General features: G+C 38.5%; 1 protein-coding gene across 4 annotated transcripts in view; it reads left to right on the top strand.

The window, feature by feature from the left end:
- The window catches only part of POGLUT3 (protein O-glucosyltransferase 3), a 34,823-nt gene extending 17,224 nt beyond the window's left edge, over positions 1 to 17,599 (top strand). For 2 of the 4 annotated variants that reach the window (XM_086339090.1, XM_086339091.1), the window contains 7 exons: positions 53 to 250; positions 4,454 to 4,622; positions 7,486 to 7,702; positions 9,405 to 9,601; positions 11,100 to 11,294; positions 13,538 to 13,642; positions 14,898 to 17,599. In XM_086339090.1, the coding sequence (XP_086195216.1) occupies positions 4,470 to 4,622; positions 7,486 to 7,702; positions 9,405 to 9,601; positions 11,100 to 11,294; positions 13,538 to 13,642; positions 14,898 to 15,023 (993 nt within the window). In that variant the 5' untranslated portion in view covers positions 53 to 250; positions 4,454 to 4,469 and the 3' untranslated portion in view covers positions 15,024 to 17,599. Of the gene's footprint in view, positions 1 to 52; positions 251 to 4,335; positions 4,623 to 7,485; positions 7,703 to 9,404; positions 9,602 to 11,099; positions 11,295 to 13,537; positions 13,643 to 14,897 lie in introns of all 4 variants that reach the window. The other 2 variants (XM_086339089.1, XM_086339088.1) reach the window with 1 other exon arrangement.
- Positions 17,600 to 20,934: the final 3,335 nt, after the last annotated feature.

Raw genomic sequence — 20,934 nt, 5'->3', positions numbered from 1 at the left:
GAAACAGAACCATGAAATAGAAATACTTATACTTTTTTTTTTTTTTTTCCAGGTCAAACACTATTCAGAGTAGTAATCAAATCTCTATCACCTAAAGAGTTAGTTCGGATTCATGTCCCTAAACCTTTGGACAGGAATGATGGAACATTTTTGATGCGATATAGGATGTATGAAACTGTCAGTAAAGGGCTGAAAATAGAAGTCCTTTATGGTGATGAACATGTTGCTCAGTCTCCCTATATTTTGAAAGGTAAGTAATTATTACATAAACCAGAGCCAACCTTATGTGTAGAACCCATGGCTTTCAGATTGCATTATGATGATGTTAAAGACATGTGCAAAAGGATAAATGTGATATATGTACCTCCTGGAATTCAATTCTCTTAATATCTTAGGGGAGAGAAAAATTAAGTAATTTAAAGAGATTTAAATGACAAGCAAAAACATTCTTGTGTATTTACCCAGGTAGTTACCATATTTAGTACTCTTCATTCTTTTGCATAGGTACATGTTTTCATTTAGTACTATTTGCCTTCTACCTAAAGAATTCCTATTAACTTTTCATTTAATGTGAGGATGATGGTGATTAGTTCTTCCAGCTTTTAGCTATCTGAAAATATCTTTATGTTGTCTTTATTTTGAGAGATATTGTGCCCGGTAGAATTATTAGTTCAGTTCAGTTGCTCAGTCATGTCTGACTGTTTGCAGCCCCGTGGACTGCAGCATGCCAGGCTTCCCTGTCCATCACCATCTCCTGGAGCTTGCTCAAACTCATGTCCATCAAGCCAGTGATGCCATCCAACCATCTCATCCTCTGTCATTCCTTTCTCCTCATGCCTTCAATCTTTCCCAGCATCAGGGTCTTTTCTAAAGAGTCAGTTCTTCACATCAGGTGGCCAAAGTATGAGAGTTTCAGCTTCAACATCAGTCCTTCCAATGAATATTCAGGACTGATTTCCTTTAGGATTGACTGGTTGGATCTCCTGGCTGTCCAAGGGACTCCCAAGAGTCTTCTCCAACACCACAGTTCAAAAGCATCAATTCTTCAGCGCTCAGCTTTCTTTATGGTTCAACTATCACATCCATACATGACTACTTGAAAAACCATAGTTTTGACCAGATGGACCTCTGTTGGCAAAGTAATGTTTCTGCTTTTTAATGTGCTGTTTAGGTTGGCCATAGCTTTTCTCCCAAGGAGCAAGCAACTTTCAATTTCATGGCTGCAGTCACCATCTGCAGTGATATTGGAGCCCAAGAAAATAAAGTCTGTCACTGTTTCCATTGTTTCACCATCTATTTGCCATGAAGTGATGGGACTGGAAGTCATGATCTTTGTTTTTTGAATGTTGAGTTTTAAACCAGCTTTTCACTCTCCTCTTTCACTTTCATCAAGAGGCTCTTTAGTTCCTCTTCACTTTCTGCCATAAGGGTGGTGTCATCTGCATATCTGAGGTTATTGATATTTCTCCCAGCAATCTTGATTCCAGCTTGTGCTTCATCCTGCCCTGCATTTCACATGATGTACTTTGCATATAAGTTAAATAAGCAGGAGGACAATATACAGACTTGACATACTCATTTCCTATTATGGAACCAGTGCATTGTTCCATGTATGGTTCTAACTGTTTCTTCTTGACCTGCATACAGATTTCTGAGGAGGCAGGTAAAGTGGTCTGGTATTTCCATCTCTTGAATTTTCCTCAGTTTGTTGTGATCCACACATTCAAAGGCTTTAGCGTAGTCAATGAAGCAAAAGTAGATGTTTTTCTGGAACTCTATTGCTTTTTCTATGATCCAATGTAGGTTGGCAATTTGATCTCTGATTCCTCTGCCTTTTGTAAATCCAGCATGAACATCTGGAAGTTCTCAGTTCATGTACTGTTGAAGCCTGGCTTGGAGAATTTTGAGCATTACTTTGCTAGCATGTGAGATGAGTGCAAATGTGCAATAGCTTGAACATTCTTTGGCACTGCCTTTCTTTGGGATTGGAATGAAAACTGACCTTTTCCAGTCCTGTGACCACTGCTGAGTTTTCCAGATTACCTGGCATGTTGAGTGCAGCACTTTCATAGCATCATCTTTTAGGATGTGAAACTGCTTAACTGGAATTCCATCACCTCCACTAGCTTTTTTTGCAGTGATGCTTCCTAAGGCTCACTTGACTTTGCATTCCAGGATGTCTAGCTGTAGGTGAGTGATCACACCATCATGGTTATCTGCGTCATGAAGATCTTTTTTTTATAGTTCTTCTGTGTATTCCTGCCACCTCTTCTTAATACCTTCTTCTTCTGTTAGGCCCATACTGTTTCTGTCCTTTATTGTGCCCATCTTGGCATGAAATGTTCCCTTGGTATCTCTAATTTTCTTGAAGAGATCTCTAGTCTTTCTCATTCTATTGTTTTCCTCTGTTTTCTTGCACTGATCACTGAGGAAGTCTTTCTTATCTCTCCTTGCTATTCTTTGGAACTCTGCATTCAAATGGATTATTCTTTCCTTTTCTCCTTTGCTTTCGATTGACTTTTTTTTTCCCCCCTTTGAGTACTTGAAATATATTGTTCTGTTATCTTCTATATCTTCTCACTTGCATTATTTCCAGTTATAAATCTGCCATTTTCTATATCTTTGATCCCCTGCTAAATATTTTTCTCTTTATCAGTTGTTTTGAGCAATTTGATTATTATGTGCTTTGGTGTAGGTTTCTTCATATTTCTTATGCTTGAGATTTGTGGATCTTTCATTTTATAGCTTTCATCAAATCCAGCATAAAAGTGGCCATAAATTCTTCAAATATTTTTTCTGTTCTATCTCAGCTGTCTTCCAAGAATTCTAATTACTCATACATTAGGCTTGAAATTACCCCATGACTCGATTAAGCTCTTTTCACTTAAAATTATATTTTTCTCCATTTCATTTTATATAGTTTCTATATGTTTAAGTTTACAATCTTTCTATTATGTTCAATTTGTCATTAATTCTATCCAGTGTATTTCTCATTGCTCAATGCTTTCTCATCTTCTTGAGATTTTCTCTAGGATGCAATTAAGTTGTTTGGAAGTAACTTGATCCTTCAAATTTTCTTTTACAATTTATTAGGCAGGCCCAGAGCCATGTTTAGTCTAGGGCTAATTATTCCTTATTACTCAGGCAATACATCTCTGCATATTCTGTCCAACCTCTATGAATTAGGATGCTTTCCAGTTTGGTTTGTATGAATAGGCACTTTTTCCAGCCCTGTATGAACCATGGGTATTGTTGCCTCTAATCCTTATGGCCTTATGGATAGTTCTTTCTTTGTTTTGGACAGTTTATTCAAACATACATATTGATCAGTATGCCTTAAATATTTGAGAGGAACCTTGTACAGATCTATGGAGTTCTGTCTCTGTGCAGTATATTCTACAACTTCTAGCTGCCTTGGACTTTCAGCTCTGTCTCAACTCAGTGAGACTTCTGGGCTCTGCCCAGATTGTTCCTGCCTGTTGCACAACCTAGAAACTCCCTTGGGCAGTAAACTTGAAGAACTATAGAGTTTACCTCATTTGTTTGTCATCTCTCAAACTCTATCCATTGCCTGATGGCCAATGTCTTAAAAAACTATTGTTTCATATATTTTATCCATATTTTTGTAGTTTTCGGTAGGACGCTTAAATTGATCCCTATTTCTTATGCTGGTCTGAAGTACAAATCCTCAAGAAAATTAAATAGCTTTTAAAATTATTTTTATATTAAATATGGATATATTGTGAAATAAGATAAATTTTAATCAAATTCTTTTTTAAATGAGTCTTCAGAATAGTTTCATACTTATGTCTGACCACTTTAAGCTTATACTTCAAGATGTCCCTGAGTTTCATATTTCCTTTTTGAGATGTGCTGATGGAGGTAATTTTAGGAATTCAGAGGAAGAGACCTTATCTTGTATTTAAAAATCACCAGCCTTACTACATAATCATGCCTAAAAAGGAATACATTCTCTTTTTCCTTGTTGAAAGGTAAGTTTTATGCTCATCAGCCATTTATAGCTCATTGGAAATAAATTTATCAATGAATTGAATGAGTAGGTTACACTGGGAGATAATATGCTATATGTTACATTGAGAGAGTATATGCTATACTAGGTTATCTAGGGTGGGGTGAAAACGGGACAGAAGGTAAGAGCACAAGACTCTGACATTACTTTTACCACTGATTTGTTTACAGTAGATTATCCCTGTCTGGATAATCTTAGAGTTTACCAAGAAGTCATCCCATGCTCACAGCAGTGGCAGAAACAACTCCCTGTGTTGCATTGCTTGTTAATGGAGCTTGGCATTCCACATGTTTTGCTTTCCTTAGGACCAGTGTACCATGAGTACTGTGAGTGTCCAGAAGAGGATCCTCAGGCCTGGCAGAAAACTCTGTCTTGTCCAGACAAGGAACCACAGATTGAAAAAGATTTTGCTTCTTTCCCCAGCATTAATCTCCAGCAGATGCTAATTGAAGTTCCAAAAAGGTTTGGGGATGAGAGGGGTGCTATTGTTCATTACACGATTCTCAATAACAACATCTACCGAAGATCTTTAGGGAAATACACAGACTTCAAAATGTTCTCAGATGAGATTTTGCTGTCACTAGCAAGAAAGGTATGAGAATGAATTCATTGATTCCAAAACCAAAACAGTTTAAGTATTTATTTGTAACATTTAATTCTTAGAATAATAATGGTAAAGAATGAAAATGGATTCCAGGCTTGCAAATGTACATCTGTCTACCACCTAAATATGGATCAGTTGGATTTCTCTTTCCTTTAATATTTAAGTTAAATAGTTTGAGCCCTCATCTCAGGTAGGTAGACAGTATAGCACTCTCCCAAGTCCTCTGTGAACTCCCAGACATTTATAGTTGCAAGGTGACTTCTTGAGCTTCCCTGTTCCTGCTGAATACTCCTTCCATTCAGATTTCACTTCCTGCAGCAGTTTTCTTCTTGTCACTTCAAAATAAGTTGAACTTAGGACACATTTTCGTTGTTTTAATCCTAAGTGCTTCTAAAAGATCGTGTGCATGGTACACTTTGTTGTTGAGGTACCAGAGAGAGGTTATTTTGTGCCAATGCAGAATAAGCAAAACAAAAATCCTAACATGTAAAAATAGACATCCCTGTGTAAAATAAGACTCTCAGTCATCCTTACCTCTGGGAATTTCTCACTGGCTGACCCTGATCTTCATGTCTAGGCTTCTTATGAAACATGATTGGAGCTTCTGTCTTCCAAAAGATTTCATATCCCCAGCACCTCCTCCTTCTATCCCTCTATTCAGCCCTTCTTTCCATATTTACAAAACTCCTATAAATCCTCTGAAGCAGAGCAATTCAAACTACCTTTTGTTATTCTTTATTCCCAATCGTGCAGAATAAAGGAGGAAGAATGGGCATTTTTTTTTACCTTTCTCATCTAGAAAGGCCATGAAGGTAGTTTTCTTACCCAAAAGCCACCTTTCCTGATATGAGTTATATATTCCCAAGCATATGAAATATGGGACTGCGATCAATTCTTATTTTAAATAGCAGCTGCCTCCTGCCTCCCCATGAGCCCGTCATATGAGCATATTATGGGCATCTGATCCTAAAGGCGGTTCCTTCTTCCTGGACTACCACCAGTCTACTCTGCCCTGTGTTTCTGTATCTCTGTGCTTATGTGGTTTTCAACTAGGAATGATTTGCCTCTGAGAGGAATTTGGCAATGTTGCAACTGGGGACTTGCTACTGCACCTGGTGGCTAGAGGCCAGGGATTCTGCTAATTCTACAATGTGCAGGACAACGCCCTCAGGATAGAATTACCCAGACCAAAATGTCAGTGGTGCCAAGATTGAGAAATCCTCCTCTACAGTGAAAACTTCTGATGTGGAGCTTATGGCCTGTACAGCCCATCTGGCTCCTCTGTCCATGGGATTTTCCAGGCAAGAATCCTGGAGTGGGTTGCCATTTCCTTCTCCAGGGGATCTCCCCAACCCAGGGATGGAACCCAGGTCTCCTGCATTGCAGGCAGGCTCTTTACGGTTTGAGCCACCAGGGAATCCCTTATTAAATAAGCTACTAAATGATAGTAGGGGAGCACTAGGGTGAAGAATCATATCCCTTTGCCCTTCCCTTTTGTTCCAGGTTCTTTGCCCAGTGACTAAAAAGGGATTTAAGATAAATGAGACTCACCTCTGGTTATTGAACAGCTCACTCTAGGGGAACTTGTTTTTGTTATTTGGAAGTGAGGATGGGATATGAACACAAGCAACATTATACCACAACATGATAGGCACATAAGAAAAGTAGATAACCCAGAGTTAAAATGTCCGAGGAAGGCAAGTCATAGAGGAGGTAATATTTGCTCTGGGTGTGGAGGATGAAAAGAGATTGCCAAGTGAATAAGTAGGAGAAGGGCATTCCAAGTAAAGAGAATTACATGTTAAGGTGTGTGGCGTTTTTAGAGAGTAAAGTTTTCTGGTCCTTGGGCAGATGGAAGATGAGATTCAAAGCTAAGCGGGAACAAGATAGTGAGGGCCTGAATTCCAGCCAGGGGGTTTAGACCTTGTCCTATAGGATTAAGGTACTCTTAAGCTTAGTAGTAACATTAATTTGGGTTTTAGAAAATTTGAACAACAATGTGGACAGCAGGAGAGGCTAGAATCAGAACATCTAGTAAGGGACAAGTATTGGAACAGTCTAGGGAAGAGATGATAAAGGCCTAAACTACGGCATTGAGCATGAAGATGGAAATGGATGGCAGATTCCAAAAACAAACACGGTTGTTATAAAGAGTTTTGATAGTGAAGGAAAACAAGGGCTTGGGTCTAACTTTATAGATTCTCACTTAGGCTGCTGGCAGAAAGGGTGCTTGAAGCCATTCATTCACGCCTTTCTGCAAAGTTTCCATAACTATAGTTACATACACACAAGTTTTAAATGCCAGCTCTGAAGAGAGGTGGCTACTTCCTGCTTAAGTGAATTGTCGTGCATCATCCTCACTCTGGATTTTCTTCTTTCTTAAAAAAAAAAATGATTTATTTGTTTATTTTTGGCTGTGCTGGGTCTTTGTTGCTGCACAGGCTTTTCTCTAGTTGTGGTGAGCGGGGACTACTCTCTAACTGTGGTGTGCAGGCTTCTCATGGCTGTGGGTTCTCCTGTTGCCGAACACGGGCCATAGGGCATGCAGGCTTCAGTAGTTGCAGCACGTGGGCTCAGTAGTTGTGGCCCATGGGCTTAGTCGCCCTGCAGCATGTGGGATCTTCCCTACCCAGACATTGAACCTGTGTCTCCTGCATTGGTAGTCAGATTCTTTACCACTGAGCCACCGGGGAAGCCCCTTGATTATCTGATACTACTGATGACTGAGAAGCATCCTTCTCTCTTCCATTTTCAAATTTATCAGAAAATTTTAAAAGTCGAAGAACCAAAGCATTTAGTATCAAAGACTGAGGTCTTCCCGACACTGATAAACATTCTTTTGTTTATTTAGGTCCTTCTCCCAGATTTAGAATTTTATGTTAATCTTGGAGACTGGCCTTTGGAGCATCGAAAAGTCAATGAAACCCCTGGCCCTTTACCTATCATTTCATGGTGTGGCTCTCTGGATTCACAAGATGTTATCCTTCCAACATATGACATCACCCACTCCACACTTGAAGCTTTGAGGGGTGTTACAAATGATCTCCTATCTATTCAGGGAAATACAGGTAAAAGTCATTCGCTAAGAAAAAGCTTAAAAGTTAAAAAGGTGAAAGGAATGTTCACTCAGAGAGAGTACGTCTATATATTTAAATAACCATTGTTCTTCTTTTCTAACCAGGAAAAGAGAAAAACAGCAGTCTGAACTCTAAAGTGGTTTTTGTTTAGGATTCTTCTAATTCAAAAATCAAAGATACATGAGCTGGGCTAGTAATGTCCAAAATCTACTGTAACTGAGTCTCCTTTGAGTTGGTCACATGTAAATACCATTTGAAAATATATTTAAAAAATTTTTTTGTTCGTTTTCTTTTTAAAATTGTATTATTTATTTATTTGGCTGCATTGGGTCTTAGTTGCAACATGGGGGATCTTCACTGCATCATGTAGGATTTTTTGCTGCCACTCAGGCTCTCTAGTTGTGGTGTACAGGCTCAGTAGTTATCCTGCGTGGCCTAAGTTGCTCCGTGGCACATGAGACCTTAGTTCCCCAACCAAGGATCAAATCTGCCTCCCCTGCATTGCAAGGTGGATCCTTAACCACTGGACCACCAGAGAAGTCCCGTAAAAATACGCATTTGGTAAAACTTTCACTTAATGCTGACTCCAGTGCCTTTATATTGCTGGATGAAATAAGGGAGAATTCTGAAAAATATAAAGTTTATTCATATGTAAGAGAACTATGATATAATTTGGATATTACAGCCTCCAGTAAGAAATTCTCTTCCCTGTTTCTGTCTTTCTTGATCCTTTATAATCTGAATTCCTTCCCTCCTATTTAATGGCCTTAGGTTTATGGTAATACACACCATTTTATTAAACTGAACTCCCTGAGTAGAAAAAAACACTACCTGTCTTTACAAGCGTTCATTTCTATTTAGATCAGGTCAAGTGGACTTATTTTATAGACAAGACTAGAGACTCCTTGTAAAGTCTCTAAAGATAATGCGAAATGAAAACTGACCTACTTTTTATTTGATATCGGTAAATTCCTGAAAAGTGTGCTAAAATAGTAAAGCGGTTGACCACCCCCTAGTTTCTGTGATTTATGATTTATCCCTTAGAACACTGAGAAGTGTTAACTAATGACTTCTTTTTAGAATGATAGAAAGAGATCTAAATTAATTCTTCCTGATTATTTCCCTCCCAGGAAAGAGAGAATATAAATATATATATATATAGTTGAGTTATACATATGTATTTTCATTTAACAGCTTATTAGAAAAATTCTTCAGTGTATTCAAATTGATGTGCTCAAAATTCTGAGTGACCTAAGAATTAAAGTTGTGTGGGTGTTACTTAATTGTATAGTTTGTTATAGTCACTCTAAGAATGAAAGTCTAGTCTGTGTGTGTGTGTGTGTGTGTGTGTGTGTGTGTGAAGCACAAAAGAAGTGTTAACTAATGTGAAGAAACTAATGTGAACCAAGTCATGGAGTCTCTTTTTGCTTTTAACTTGATCCAGCATTGTTTTGGATAATTCCTGAAGTCATACCACAGGAACTCAACCTTTTGAGGGAGTTATCATTAGTACACAAAAGGATAAAAATTAGAGCATATTTTTCAGAAGTTACACTTACTTTAGAGGATGTATTGATGATAAAAGAGCTTTAGCATCTTAAATAACAAAGGTAGATTAAAGATGACTATACTTACCATAATACAAAAATGTCAAATTCATATTAGTATTTTTTTTATGGTCTCAAACATCTAGGACCTTCCTGGATCAACAAAACAGAGAAAGCTTTCTTCAGAGGTAGAGATAGCCGAGAGGAGAGGCTCCAGTTGGTGCAGCTGTCCAAGGAAAATCCACAGCTACTAGATGCAGGAATCACAGGATACTTCTTCTTCCAAGAGAAAGAAAAGGAGCTTGGAAAAGCTAAATTGATAGGTTTCTTTGACTTCTTTAAGGTATGTGATTAGGTCTTCCTGGATAGATATAAAGTGATGAACTTGTGTTAAAAGTCAAACAAATAGCTGGGGTTGGGCAGATTTCTACCCAGATTTTATGACCCAGCATACACGTTCTTTTCAGACACAGAGAATTACAAAACTCATGCAATTTCTTTTTTGTTTGTTGTTAACTTTGTCTACAAATAGCTCAGAACTGTATTTAGTACTCAAAATATAGTACAAGTATTAGTTTAGGATTTTGGTATATTTCCATGTTTTTCTCTTTTTTGTATTTTTTTAATAAACTGGGAATATAAATGTCTCACATAAAATGATCTTGTAAATAAAAAGAGTTTGAATTTCATGCTAGTAAAATGATGTTCAAGTCCCACCTCTAGTCCTGCCTCTACTACTAACTTTGGGGCTATCATCTGTTTAGCACCTCTTGCCTCTAACATATGTGAGCCTGCCTAGCTCCTTCAAAGCACCGTATATGAGGCTCACGGAGATAGAGATGTGAATAACATGACAAAAACTAACTGGCTGTGACAAAATCTAAAGCCCTTGGTACCAATTATTTAAGAAAATATTCATTTTGATATATGGCAAAATCAATACAATATTGTAAAGTTAAAGAAAAGAAAATATTCATTTTGATATATGGCAAAACCAATACAATATTGTAAAGTTAAATAAAATAAAAATAAAATAAAAATAAAATAAAATTTTAAAAAATTTCCTGGAAAAAAAAAAAAAAGAAAATATTAATTACCAAATCTGTATGTCCTCTTCCTCTCAATGTGGTATAATGAAGAGAGCATGGGATTTGGCCTCATACAATAGAGGTTTATAAAGATCTCTGAAATGAGTGTTATCATTTATAAAAAAGAAGGGGATGATAATATCTGCTTCACATTATTATACTTGAATGAAAAATGATTTTGAAATATAAATCAAAATCATTTAAAAAACAAATGTAATTTGTTTATTAATCCAACAAACATGTCAACAGTATATGTACTGTGTCACCAGCATCACACTAGTCCTTATCTTCTCCAGGTTTCTCTTTCCTCAGCTCTAAAACAGAGCTTTGAGATAATGCCTTCCCTTTTCATACTTACGTGGGTGTAAGGAAAAACTGAAATAATGTATAAGTAAAGTGTAAATTATTATCAATATTAAGCTTGAATAAATATAGAGCTTTGGAAGTAGTTTTCTTACCTGGTTACAGAAATCTGAATTCCCCATTACATAGACATAGTTAAAATAGCCATTCCTATTTCCTAAAATTCTTTATCACCTTATCTTTAAATATGTTGTATTTCTTAAAATTGACCTGATGAATGCTGCTTATGATTTTAACACAAAGAGAAGATGTGTGTTACAAAATAAAATGTAAAGCTTCTAAATATTAACTTGGAAAATAATTTCTTTATATTTAATATTACAATGTTGACTGGACACAGAAGTGAAGCAAATGACTGCTAAAACTTTTGTGTTTGTTTTAATCTTTTAGTACAAGTATCAAGTGAATGTGGATGGGACCGTGGCTGCTTATAGATATCCATATCTCATGCTTGGTGACAGTTTGGTTCTGAAGCAGGATTCACCATATTATGAACATTTCTATATGGCACTGAAGCCGTGGAAACATTATATTCCAATTAAAAGAAATCTTAGTGATCTACTAGAGAAAGTTGAATGGGCCAAGGTATGCTTTCCATAATTTTAATTTCTTTAGGCAATAACAAGTTCACCAGTATTATTTAGTTACACAAGTTTCATCATAACACAATTTGACATAATTTAGGTAAATTAAATGTCATTTTGTGAAATTTTTGTTTCCCTGAAATCAACATCAGGAAGAATCAACATCAGGACCGTTTTGAATGCCCCCTATCAATATGTTTGCGAAGAAGGCAATGGTACCCCACTCCAGTACTCTTGCCTGGAAAATCCCATGGATGGATGAGCCTGGTAGGCTGCAGTCCATGGGGTCGCTAGGAGTCGGACACAACTGAGTAACCATTTTCCCTTTTCACTTTCATGCATTGGAGAAAGAAATGGCAACCCACTCCAGTGTTCTTGCCTGGAGAATCCCAGGGATGGGGGAGCCTAGTGGGCTGCCGTCTCTGGGGTCGCACAGAGTCAGACACGACTGAAGTTACTTAGCAGCATCAGTATGTTTGAGGATTTTTAGAAGATTTGAAGTACAGTGTTACATACAATATAGGTTTTTCTAAAGGATCACTATTCACGCACACACACCAAATACAAATAACATACACCAAATGCAAATTACAGATTAAAAAGACCAGGGTTAAAGTGCTTTATGCGCAAGAAAATATTTAAAGCAATTATGGTACCCCTTTGTTTTCCCCAGTCAGAAAAAAGGGCACAAGTTTTTTAATTAATTTTTATTGAAGTAAAGTTGATTTACAGTGTTGTTAGTTTCTGCTGAACAGCAAAGTGAATCAGTTATATATACACATGTATCCATTCTTTTTTAGATTCTATTCCCATATAGGTCATAACAGAGAACTAAGTAGAGTCCCCTGTGCTAGACAGTAGGTTCTTGTTAGTTATCTATTTTATACTGCATATATGTCAATCCTAATATCCCAATTTATCCCTCCCCTTTCCCTCTTGGAAACCATAATTTGTTTTCTATATCTGTGACTCTATTTTTGTTTTGCAAATAGATTCATTTGTATCATTTTTTTTTAGATTCCACACATAAATGCTATCATATGCTTGTCTTTCTCTGTCTTACTTCACTCAGTATTGACACTCTCTGTGTCCATCCATGTTGCTGCAAGTGGCATTATTTCCTGCTTTTTATGGCTGAGGAATATTGGAGAAGGAAGTGGCAACCCACTCCAGTGTTCTTGCCTGGAGAATCCCAGGGACGGGGGAGCCTGGTGGGCTGCCGTCTATGGGGTCATACAGAGTCAGACACGACTGAAGCGACTTAGCAGCAGCAGCATGGCTGAGTAATATTTCATTGTGTATATGTACCACATCTTCTTCATCCATTTATCTGTCAGTGGACGCTTAGGTTGCTTCCCTATTTTGGCTGTTAAAAATAGTGCTGCAATGAACATTGGGATGCATGTATGATTTTCTTGGGATAATAAGTTCTTAACGAATGCATGCTGTACAACATCCCAATAATCACAAGCTTTCCATAAAATAAGAATTCTTTCTTTTAAAGGAAGAATACTAAAAAGCTCTTGTATTTTATTGTGAAATTATAAAATTTACCCTTCCATTGTAAGTCTTTATTCTGTTTCTGAGAAGCAATGTGGCTATGGAAACAACTGGATATCTGACACAGAATATTTTTGTGACCCTTCATAAAGACTCAGAATTGCTTGCAAATGGCTTTTCCTGGGAGCAGCATCATATAATATTAGATATTTTATAAAAGTATAATTAGGAATATTGACTATTCCTGTATTGAAGGAATAGCTGGTGAGTACTAATAACTGAATTTTTGATTACAACAATAACATAGTCTTTCATGAGTACCCTTTTAGAACAACTTTTTGGTTCAAGCTAAATATTTAAATAAGATGTTATAGCATAAAAACCAATTAATTCTATTCTAGTTTGTATTTTAATATCAAGCAGAGTTAGACTGAGGGAACAGATGATGAGCCCCAGATTCCCTGAGTAGCTTGGAAAGTACCAAGACAGTCACAATAGGGGCTGTATGTAGATTGTTGCACTAGGGGGATCCCAACCATGCACGATTATTTGCATATATAGCAGAGATGTCCAGGAAAGTACTTTGTCTGTTTCCATAGCCTCATTCTGAAGTTATATTTTCATCACATTTCATCTCTCCCATGATGTTCACGTTCAACCCTACATCTGTCCTACCTCCCACTTAGCTTTCTTTGTGGGTTGCAGGAGTAATTTTCATTCATTGTTTCTTTTTAAACTTTTCAGGAAAATGACGAAGAAGCCAAGAAGATTGCAAAAGAAGGACAGTTGACTGCTAGGGATCTGCTACAGCCACACCGGCTTTACTGCTACTATTACACAGTACTACAGGTCAGTTCAGAGGATCCATCCTGCTTGGTTGAATGTCCTCAGGCCAAAAAATGTCCTGAGTCCTTGCTTCCTGAAGGGGGTCAAGAGTCAGCCTGTGGAACTCTGGCTACACTGAGGCACCAACCTATAGAAAGATAGTGCTAAGTCCCTTTGTGGCCACCATATTTTTATCTCCGTTCAGTTTTTAGAAGAACAATGCTTATAGAGACCTTACAAATATAGATTAAAAGCTCTGAACCTCAGAGAATATCTTTCCTCATATGGAAAACAGGAGGGTTAGACTCGAGATCATTAACATCTCTTTCTTCTCAAAATATCCACCTCTTCATTCTCCTTATTAATTAGGATTCGTGCTTTTGCTGTCAGTATAGGGTGGAAAGCAAATATTTAATTTGTTGTATAGAACAAACATGAAAAGTTGACCCTTGAACAAAATGGGTTTGAACCATGCAGGTCCATTTATAGGTGGATTTTTTTTTTTAGTAGTAAATATTACAGTACTGAGGCTTCCCTTGTATCTCAGTGATAAAGAACCTGTCTGCCAATGTAGGAGATGTAAGAGACGTGGGTTTGATCCCTGGATCAGAAAGATCCCCTGGAGAAGAAAATGGCAACCTGCTCCAGTATTCTTGCTGGAGAATCCCATGGACAGAGGAGCTTGGTGGGCTACATGGGGTCACAAGAGTCAGACACAACTGAGCACGTACAGGCACACTACAGCACTGCATGATCTGAGGACATGGAACCATGTGTACTGAGGAACCACAGAACTGAAAAATCCAATGTAAAGGAATATTTCAGTCAGTGGCCAAAATGGAGGGACATTTCAGTCCCATCACCATTTGCAAAACGCACATGACTACAGGCCTAAAGGGAAGGATGTATAAAAACCACAGACTTTACTTTGAGATGCTTATCATCTTTGTTCACTGATTTGAATATTCAACAATGTTAATTATTTATTAACATGTGGAGGATGAATTCAAGAAGTGCTCTTGTTCAAGTAGGGACACTTTGTTTGATGTCCCTTTCCAAGAGGATTCTTACCTATGCATACAATAGTGGACTGGGGCTCCTTGTAAGATTATGAAGTAGCACACACGTGCTTATCATAACTAAAGTTAAAATCCCACTTTAGGAGGGAAATAAATCAGACCTTTGGTTTTAGTCTGAAGATACACAGCAACTAGAAACAATAGCATGAGTGGGGATGATTCAGTGGAATGAAGTTTGGACTAATCTTCCCACATTCCAGAAATACGCTGAACGCCAGTTGAGCAAACCTGAAGTACGTGATGGAATGGAACTTGTTCCTCAGCCAGATGACAGTGCATCTTTGTGCCAGTGCCACAGGAGAAGGCCTTTAAGACAAGAGCTCTAAGTTAGTCCAGATTCACGCTCCTGTGTGTGCCAGCAGCAACTTTCATGGCAGCATACACATGGAATCTCAGCTGTGAAGACTGTGAAGACACCCTGGAAGGCTGGATGCAGGGGACTGCTTCTCTTTATGGTTTCATGCTATGTGGATGGACAGGGCAATATTAGAGTAAGTATTACCAAATATCTTAGTATATCAATATCTTTTCAGTAAAAACTGCTATTATCATCATCATCATCATAGTTTCTCTAAGAAGAAAACTTGGGGATCATAGTAGATAGGCTTGCCAAAATATAAATAACTTTCTATGAAACTATTTACACTGTATTTATTGGTTTCTTTCCATCCCTTCTTCACTTTCCCTCTTCCCCTTCCAGTTATGAAGAAAATATATTTTTGCAGGGCGCTACAAGCTGCTTTTGGTATTCAGTAATAGCAAGTTTCCTCTTGGAAGATCTGATATGAATAATTAAGGAAGATGAGAATGACTCCGTTATTAAAGGTAGCTTGGATACTGTGGAGGGAAATTATTTTAAAGCTCATTCATATCCTTTTAACTAAGCTTTACTCAAGGTCCAAGACAAAATTAAGCAGAGATAGTGCCTTAAGCTAATAATTCCCAGTCGATCTGAATTGGACACCCATCAAGGACCACCCAATTTTTTAAAATAGATGAGAGAATCCTATGGGTACCTTCATTATCTATATATTTGAATAGATAAATGATAACTGTAGCCATGTAGGGATCTTTAATTCTTTTTAATCTTTAAAAGGGATGCTTGAATACCTCTCCAACAAGCTCCAGGAAGCCTGATATCTTAAGATTCACTAACAAGCTAATGACAAAAGCAAGCATCTATTCTTCACTGTACCCCTTCTGTATCTCACTGTGCTATATTACTAAGATAACAACTTTGGAAATTTACTTTACCTTTTAGGACAGGGTGTAGTATTAAGACTTACAGCCCAGAAATTCATTACACACTCCTTGTAATATCACCAATCTGAAACTCAGTTCATTAAAGAACACACTCCCCAAACAGGAAATATCCACACTCCCAATTTAAAAATATTTACTCTTCTAATTGAAATATTTACCTAACCTGGAAAACAGTGTGACCACTTTAAATTAGCCATATCTATTCTTTACTGAACATCAATAGGGACACAGAATTTTTTTTAAACTAGATGAAAGCAAAACCACGTTTTATAACAGTGTAATCAAAACCAAGGCCTCCCTGGTGTTCACCAGTATAAAGAATCTGCCTGCAGTACAGAAGATGCAGGAGATGTGGGTTTTATCCCTGGTTCAGGAAGATCCCCTGGAGGATGAAATGGTGACCCACTCCAGTACTCTTGCCTGGAAAATCCCATGGACAGAGGAGCCTGGCGGGCTACAGTCCATGGGGTCACAAAGAGTTGGATACAACCGAGCACCTACAGCATCTGTCCATGGAAAACACTACTACACACCAGCTGCTCAAAGCACCAGTGCATGAGTGTAAAATAAAGGGCAAGCTGTGCAGTGACTGGATCCTGTGGAGGAGATGGCTGTGAGGATATGTGAGAGTGTTAGTTGCTCAGTTGTGTCCAACTCTTTGCGACCCCATGGACTGTATGTAAATTAATATAGTAACTACATTTATCAAAAATAAGCTATCATCATTTTGTTACAGGCAAGAATACTGGAGTGGGTAGCCATTCCCTTCTCCAGGGGATCTTCCCAGCCCAGGGATCAAACCCAGGTCTCCTGCATTACAGGTGGATTCTTTACCATTTGAACCACCAGAAAAACCCCAATAAAATGTTGGAAACATGTCAGTCATCATGAGGGAGCTGGCTAAATAGATATCTATACATCAAGGAATACAGTTTAACCATTAAACAGAATGCTATGCTAAGTCACTTCAGTTGTGCCCGACTCTGTGTGACCCCATAGATGGCAGCCCACCAGGCTCCTCTGTCCCTGGGATTCTCCAGGCAAGAACACTGGAGTGGGTTGCCATTTCCTTCTCCAAGGCATGAAAGTGAAAAGTGAAAAATGAAAGTGAAGTCGCTCAGTCGTGTCTGACTCCTAGCGACCCCATGGACTGCAGCCCACCAGGCTCCTCCATCCATGGGATTCCCCAGGCAAGAGCACTGGAGTAGGGTGCCACTGCAGAATGAATTACCTCTAAATGCACCATCATGAAAGCGTTTCATGACAGTGTTCAGTGAAAAAAGTTACAGAAGAACATGTATAGTGTGACACCATATATGTAAAAAACCAAAATGTATCCATATGGTTGAAAGGATATTCACCAATATCTGAGGAGGGAATGGAGAGAAGGGAATTTTTACTTTTGCCTTAAACTTGTCTATGGTATTTAAAATGTTTTTACTGTAAGTATGAGTCAGATTGGACAACAATGAAAAATACAAACCTAGGAAAAGAAAATAAATGCATAAAAGATACATTAAGAAGATAAAATGAATATTTATATTTCCTTTGTGCTATTTTAAAATTTACTATGTCTAGAATTTTGTATCATGGGATATATTATTCACACTTTTTAAATAAAGTACACTTTCTAAAGAAATTTGAAAAAGATAAATTTTGTTTTTTAAGAAAGAGGATTGAACCACCTATAGTTTTGGTATTTCTGTAACTGGGTTGGTCTAGTTTTAATTCTATTATGTCTTCATGAATGAATGAATTAAAACTTCTATCACCAACACTGAATCCCTAGTGAGTAGAAATTAATATTGAAGGAAAAGATATTTGGGCTTGACACTATTATTTTCTGTTATTTCAGGTGAAAATATAGTAAGTGCAGTGTCTTAGTTCATGCTACCATTATAAAAAATTTACCATAGGCTGGGTGGCTTTGACAGAAAATATTTATTTCTCACAGTTTTGGAGGCAGTCAGTCCAAAATCAAACTGCCAGCAGACCGAAGTCTGGTGAGAGCCCATTTCCTGGTTTGCAGACTGATACCTTCTCATTGTATCCTCACATGGTACAAAGCAGAGAGGAAGCAAGTCTCTCCTGTCTCTCTTATAAGAGCACTAATTGCATCACAAGGACTCCACCCTCATCACCTAATTACCTCTCAAAGGCTCTGTCTCCAAATACCATCACATTAGGGATGGGGTTTCAACATATTAATTTGGGGGGTCGGGTACAGGCAAACTTTCAGTCCATAGCGGGCAGAGAGAGGAAACATTCTCTCCTGACATAAGGCCATGGTAAGAAGAAATATAAGTTTATTATTTAGAGGGGTACGAAATCATCCTTGTGGTGGTGAGTTATGTTTGACTTCCATTAGTTGAGAAAAAACTAGACAGTAAAAATCCCTCTTCTATGAACAGAATCAGATCTTCTATGCACAGAACCAGAGTTTATCCTATCCCAACCAGTGCTGCCCCTAACTATGCCAACCTCTCATGGAACCATTCCAGTTACTGAGGTCAAAGTTCTCTTTTTTAAGCCAAGTTCTCTCTATAGAGCTATATGGAAGAGGAAGCCACACTAAACTCTGATAAGCAACACTGCAACATTTCTTAAACACAGGGAAAAAACCACAACTGGAGTTTGTTTATTCTATGGAAAGGAATTGCAAATCCTGGAAGTGTGCACAGGAAGGGTAGGGGCAACGTATGTACAGGGAGTTATGACTGCCAGAAGTGAGGAAAGAGAGTTAGAAAAGAAGAAATATTTTCATGAGCTACTTGTTTTGTTTCACCCCCAACTGGATGTACACTTCAATACAGTTTGATGCTAACCACCCAGATTTAGCATCAGATCCTACAGGTTTAGGGCTCCTTGTTCCACAAGACTGTCTTTATAGACACCAGGCACAAGTTAGGTTCCCAGGCTACCCACACTTCTGATCAACTGGCCGCTAAATCAGAGGTGCCCATGATAGCCCTCAGGTTCAATAATTCTCTAAAACAACTCATAGAACTCAGGAAAATGCTATATTTAATGACTACCACTTCATTTTAAAGGATACCCATAGGGCAAGCCCTGGATAAATTAACTGAATTTTTAAAAGAAAAAACAAAGCAACAGGGCAATTCTCAACAAGTCCTGGGGATAAGGAAGACAGATTTCTGTCCAAAGAATCAGCTAACAGTGCCCATTCCTATCTCCCAGCCTCTTCAAACTGCTAATGCCCTTACACAATAGACTCCCAGATATTTCTCCAGCAAGGATGGGTTTATTCAGCATCAGGAGAGATCTGCACATGGACCAGAGCCTTGTCTAACTCAATGAAACTAAGCCATGCCATGTGGGGCCACCCAAGACAGATGGGTCATGGTGGAGAGGTCTGACAGAATGTGGTCCACTGGAGAAGGGAATGGCAAATGACTTCAGTATTCTTGCCTTGAGAACCACATGAACAGCAAGAAAAGGCAAAAAGATATGACACTGAAAGATGAACTCCCCAGGTCGGTAGGTGCCCATTATGCTACTGGAGATCAGTGGAGAAATAACTCCAGAAAGAATGAAGGGATGGAGCCAAAGCAAAACCATACCCAGTTGTAATGTGACGGGTGATAGAAGCAATGTTCGATGCTGTAAAGAGCAATAGTGCATAGGAACATGTAATGTTAGGTCCTTGAATCAAAGCAAATTGGAAGTGGTCAAACAGGAGATGACAACAGTGAACATAGACATTCTAGGAATCAGCCAACTAAGATGGACTGGAATGGATGAATATAACTCAGACAACCATTATATCTACTATTGTGGGCAGGAATCCCTTAGAAGAAATGGAGTACCCATCATAGTCAACAAAAGAGTCCAAAATGCAGTTCAGTTCAGTTCAGTTGCTCAGTTGTGTCCAACTCTCTGCAACCCCATGAATCACAGCACGCCAGGCTTCCCTATCCATCACCAACTCGCGGAGTTCACCCGGACTCATGTTTATCGAGTCGGTGATGCCATCCAACCATGTCATCCTCTGTAGTCCCCTTCTCTTCCTGCCCCCAATCCCTCCCAGCATAAGGATCTTTTCCAATGAGTCAACTCTTTGCATGAGGTGGCCAAAGTATTGTGGTTTCAGCCTCAGCATCAGTCCTTCTAATGAACACCCAGAACTGGTCTCCTTTAGGATAGACTGGTTGGATCTCCTTGCAGTCCAAGGGACTCTCAAGAGTCTTCCCCAACACCACAGTTCAAAAACATCAGTGCTTCGGTGCTCAGCTTTCTTCACAGTCCAACTCTCACATCCATACATGACCACTGGGAAAACCATGGCCTTGACTAGATGGACCTTTGTTGGCCAAGTAATATCTCTGCTTTGCAATATGCTGTCTAGGTTGGTCATAACTTTCCTTCCAAGGAGTAAGCGTCTTTTAATTACATGGCTGCAATCACCATCTGCAGTGATTTTGGAGCCCAGAAAAATAAAGTCTGACACTGTTTCCACTGTTTCCCCATCTATTTGCCATGGGACAAGTTGCCATTATCTTAGTTTTCTGAATGTTGAGCTTTAAGCAAACTTTTTCACTCTCATCAGGAGGCTTTTTAGTTCCTCTTCACTTTCTGCCATAACGGTGGTGTCACCTGCATATCTGAAGTACTTGGATGCAATCTCAAAAACGACAGAATGATCTCTGTTTGTTTCCAAGGCAAACCATTCAATATCACGGTAATCCAAGTCTATGCCCCGACCAGTAATGCTGAAGAGCTGAAATTGAACAGTTCTATGAAGACCTACATGGAGAAGGCAATGGCACCCCACTCCAGTACTCTTGCCTGGAAAATCCCATGGATGGAGGAGCCTGGTAGGCTGCAGTCCATGGGGTTGCTAAAAGTCAGACACGACTGAGTGGCTTCACTTTCACTTTTCACTTTCATGCATTGGAGAAGGAAATGGCAACCCACTCTAGTGTTCTTGCCTGGAGAATCCCATGGATGGAGAAG

The sequence above is a fragment of the Bos grunniens genome, chromosome 15 (assembly GCF_055505025.1).
Source record: "Bos grunniens cultivar Pamir isolate PY7600 chromosome 15, Bosgru_T2T1.0, whole genome shotgun sequence".
Lineage (NCBI taxonomy): Eukaryota > Metazoa > Chordata > Mammalia > Artiodactyla > Bovidae > Bos > Bos grunniens.
The sequence above is the reverse complement of the archived record's forward strand: the minus strand, read 5'-3'. Positions and strand labels throughout refer to the sequence as shown.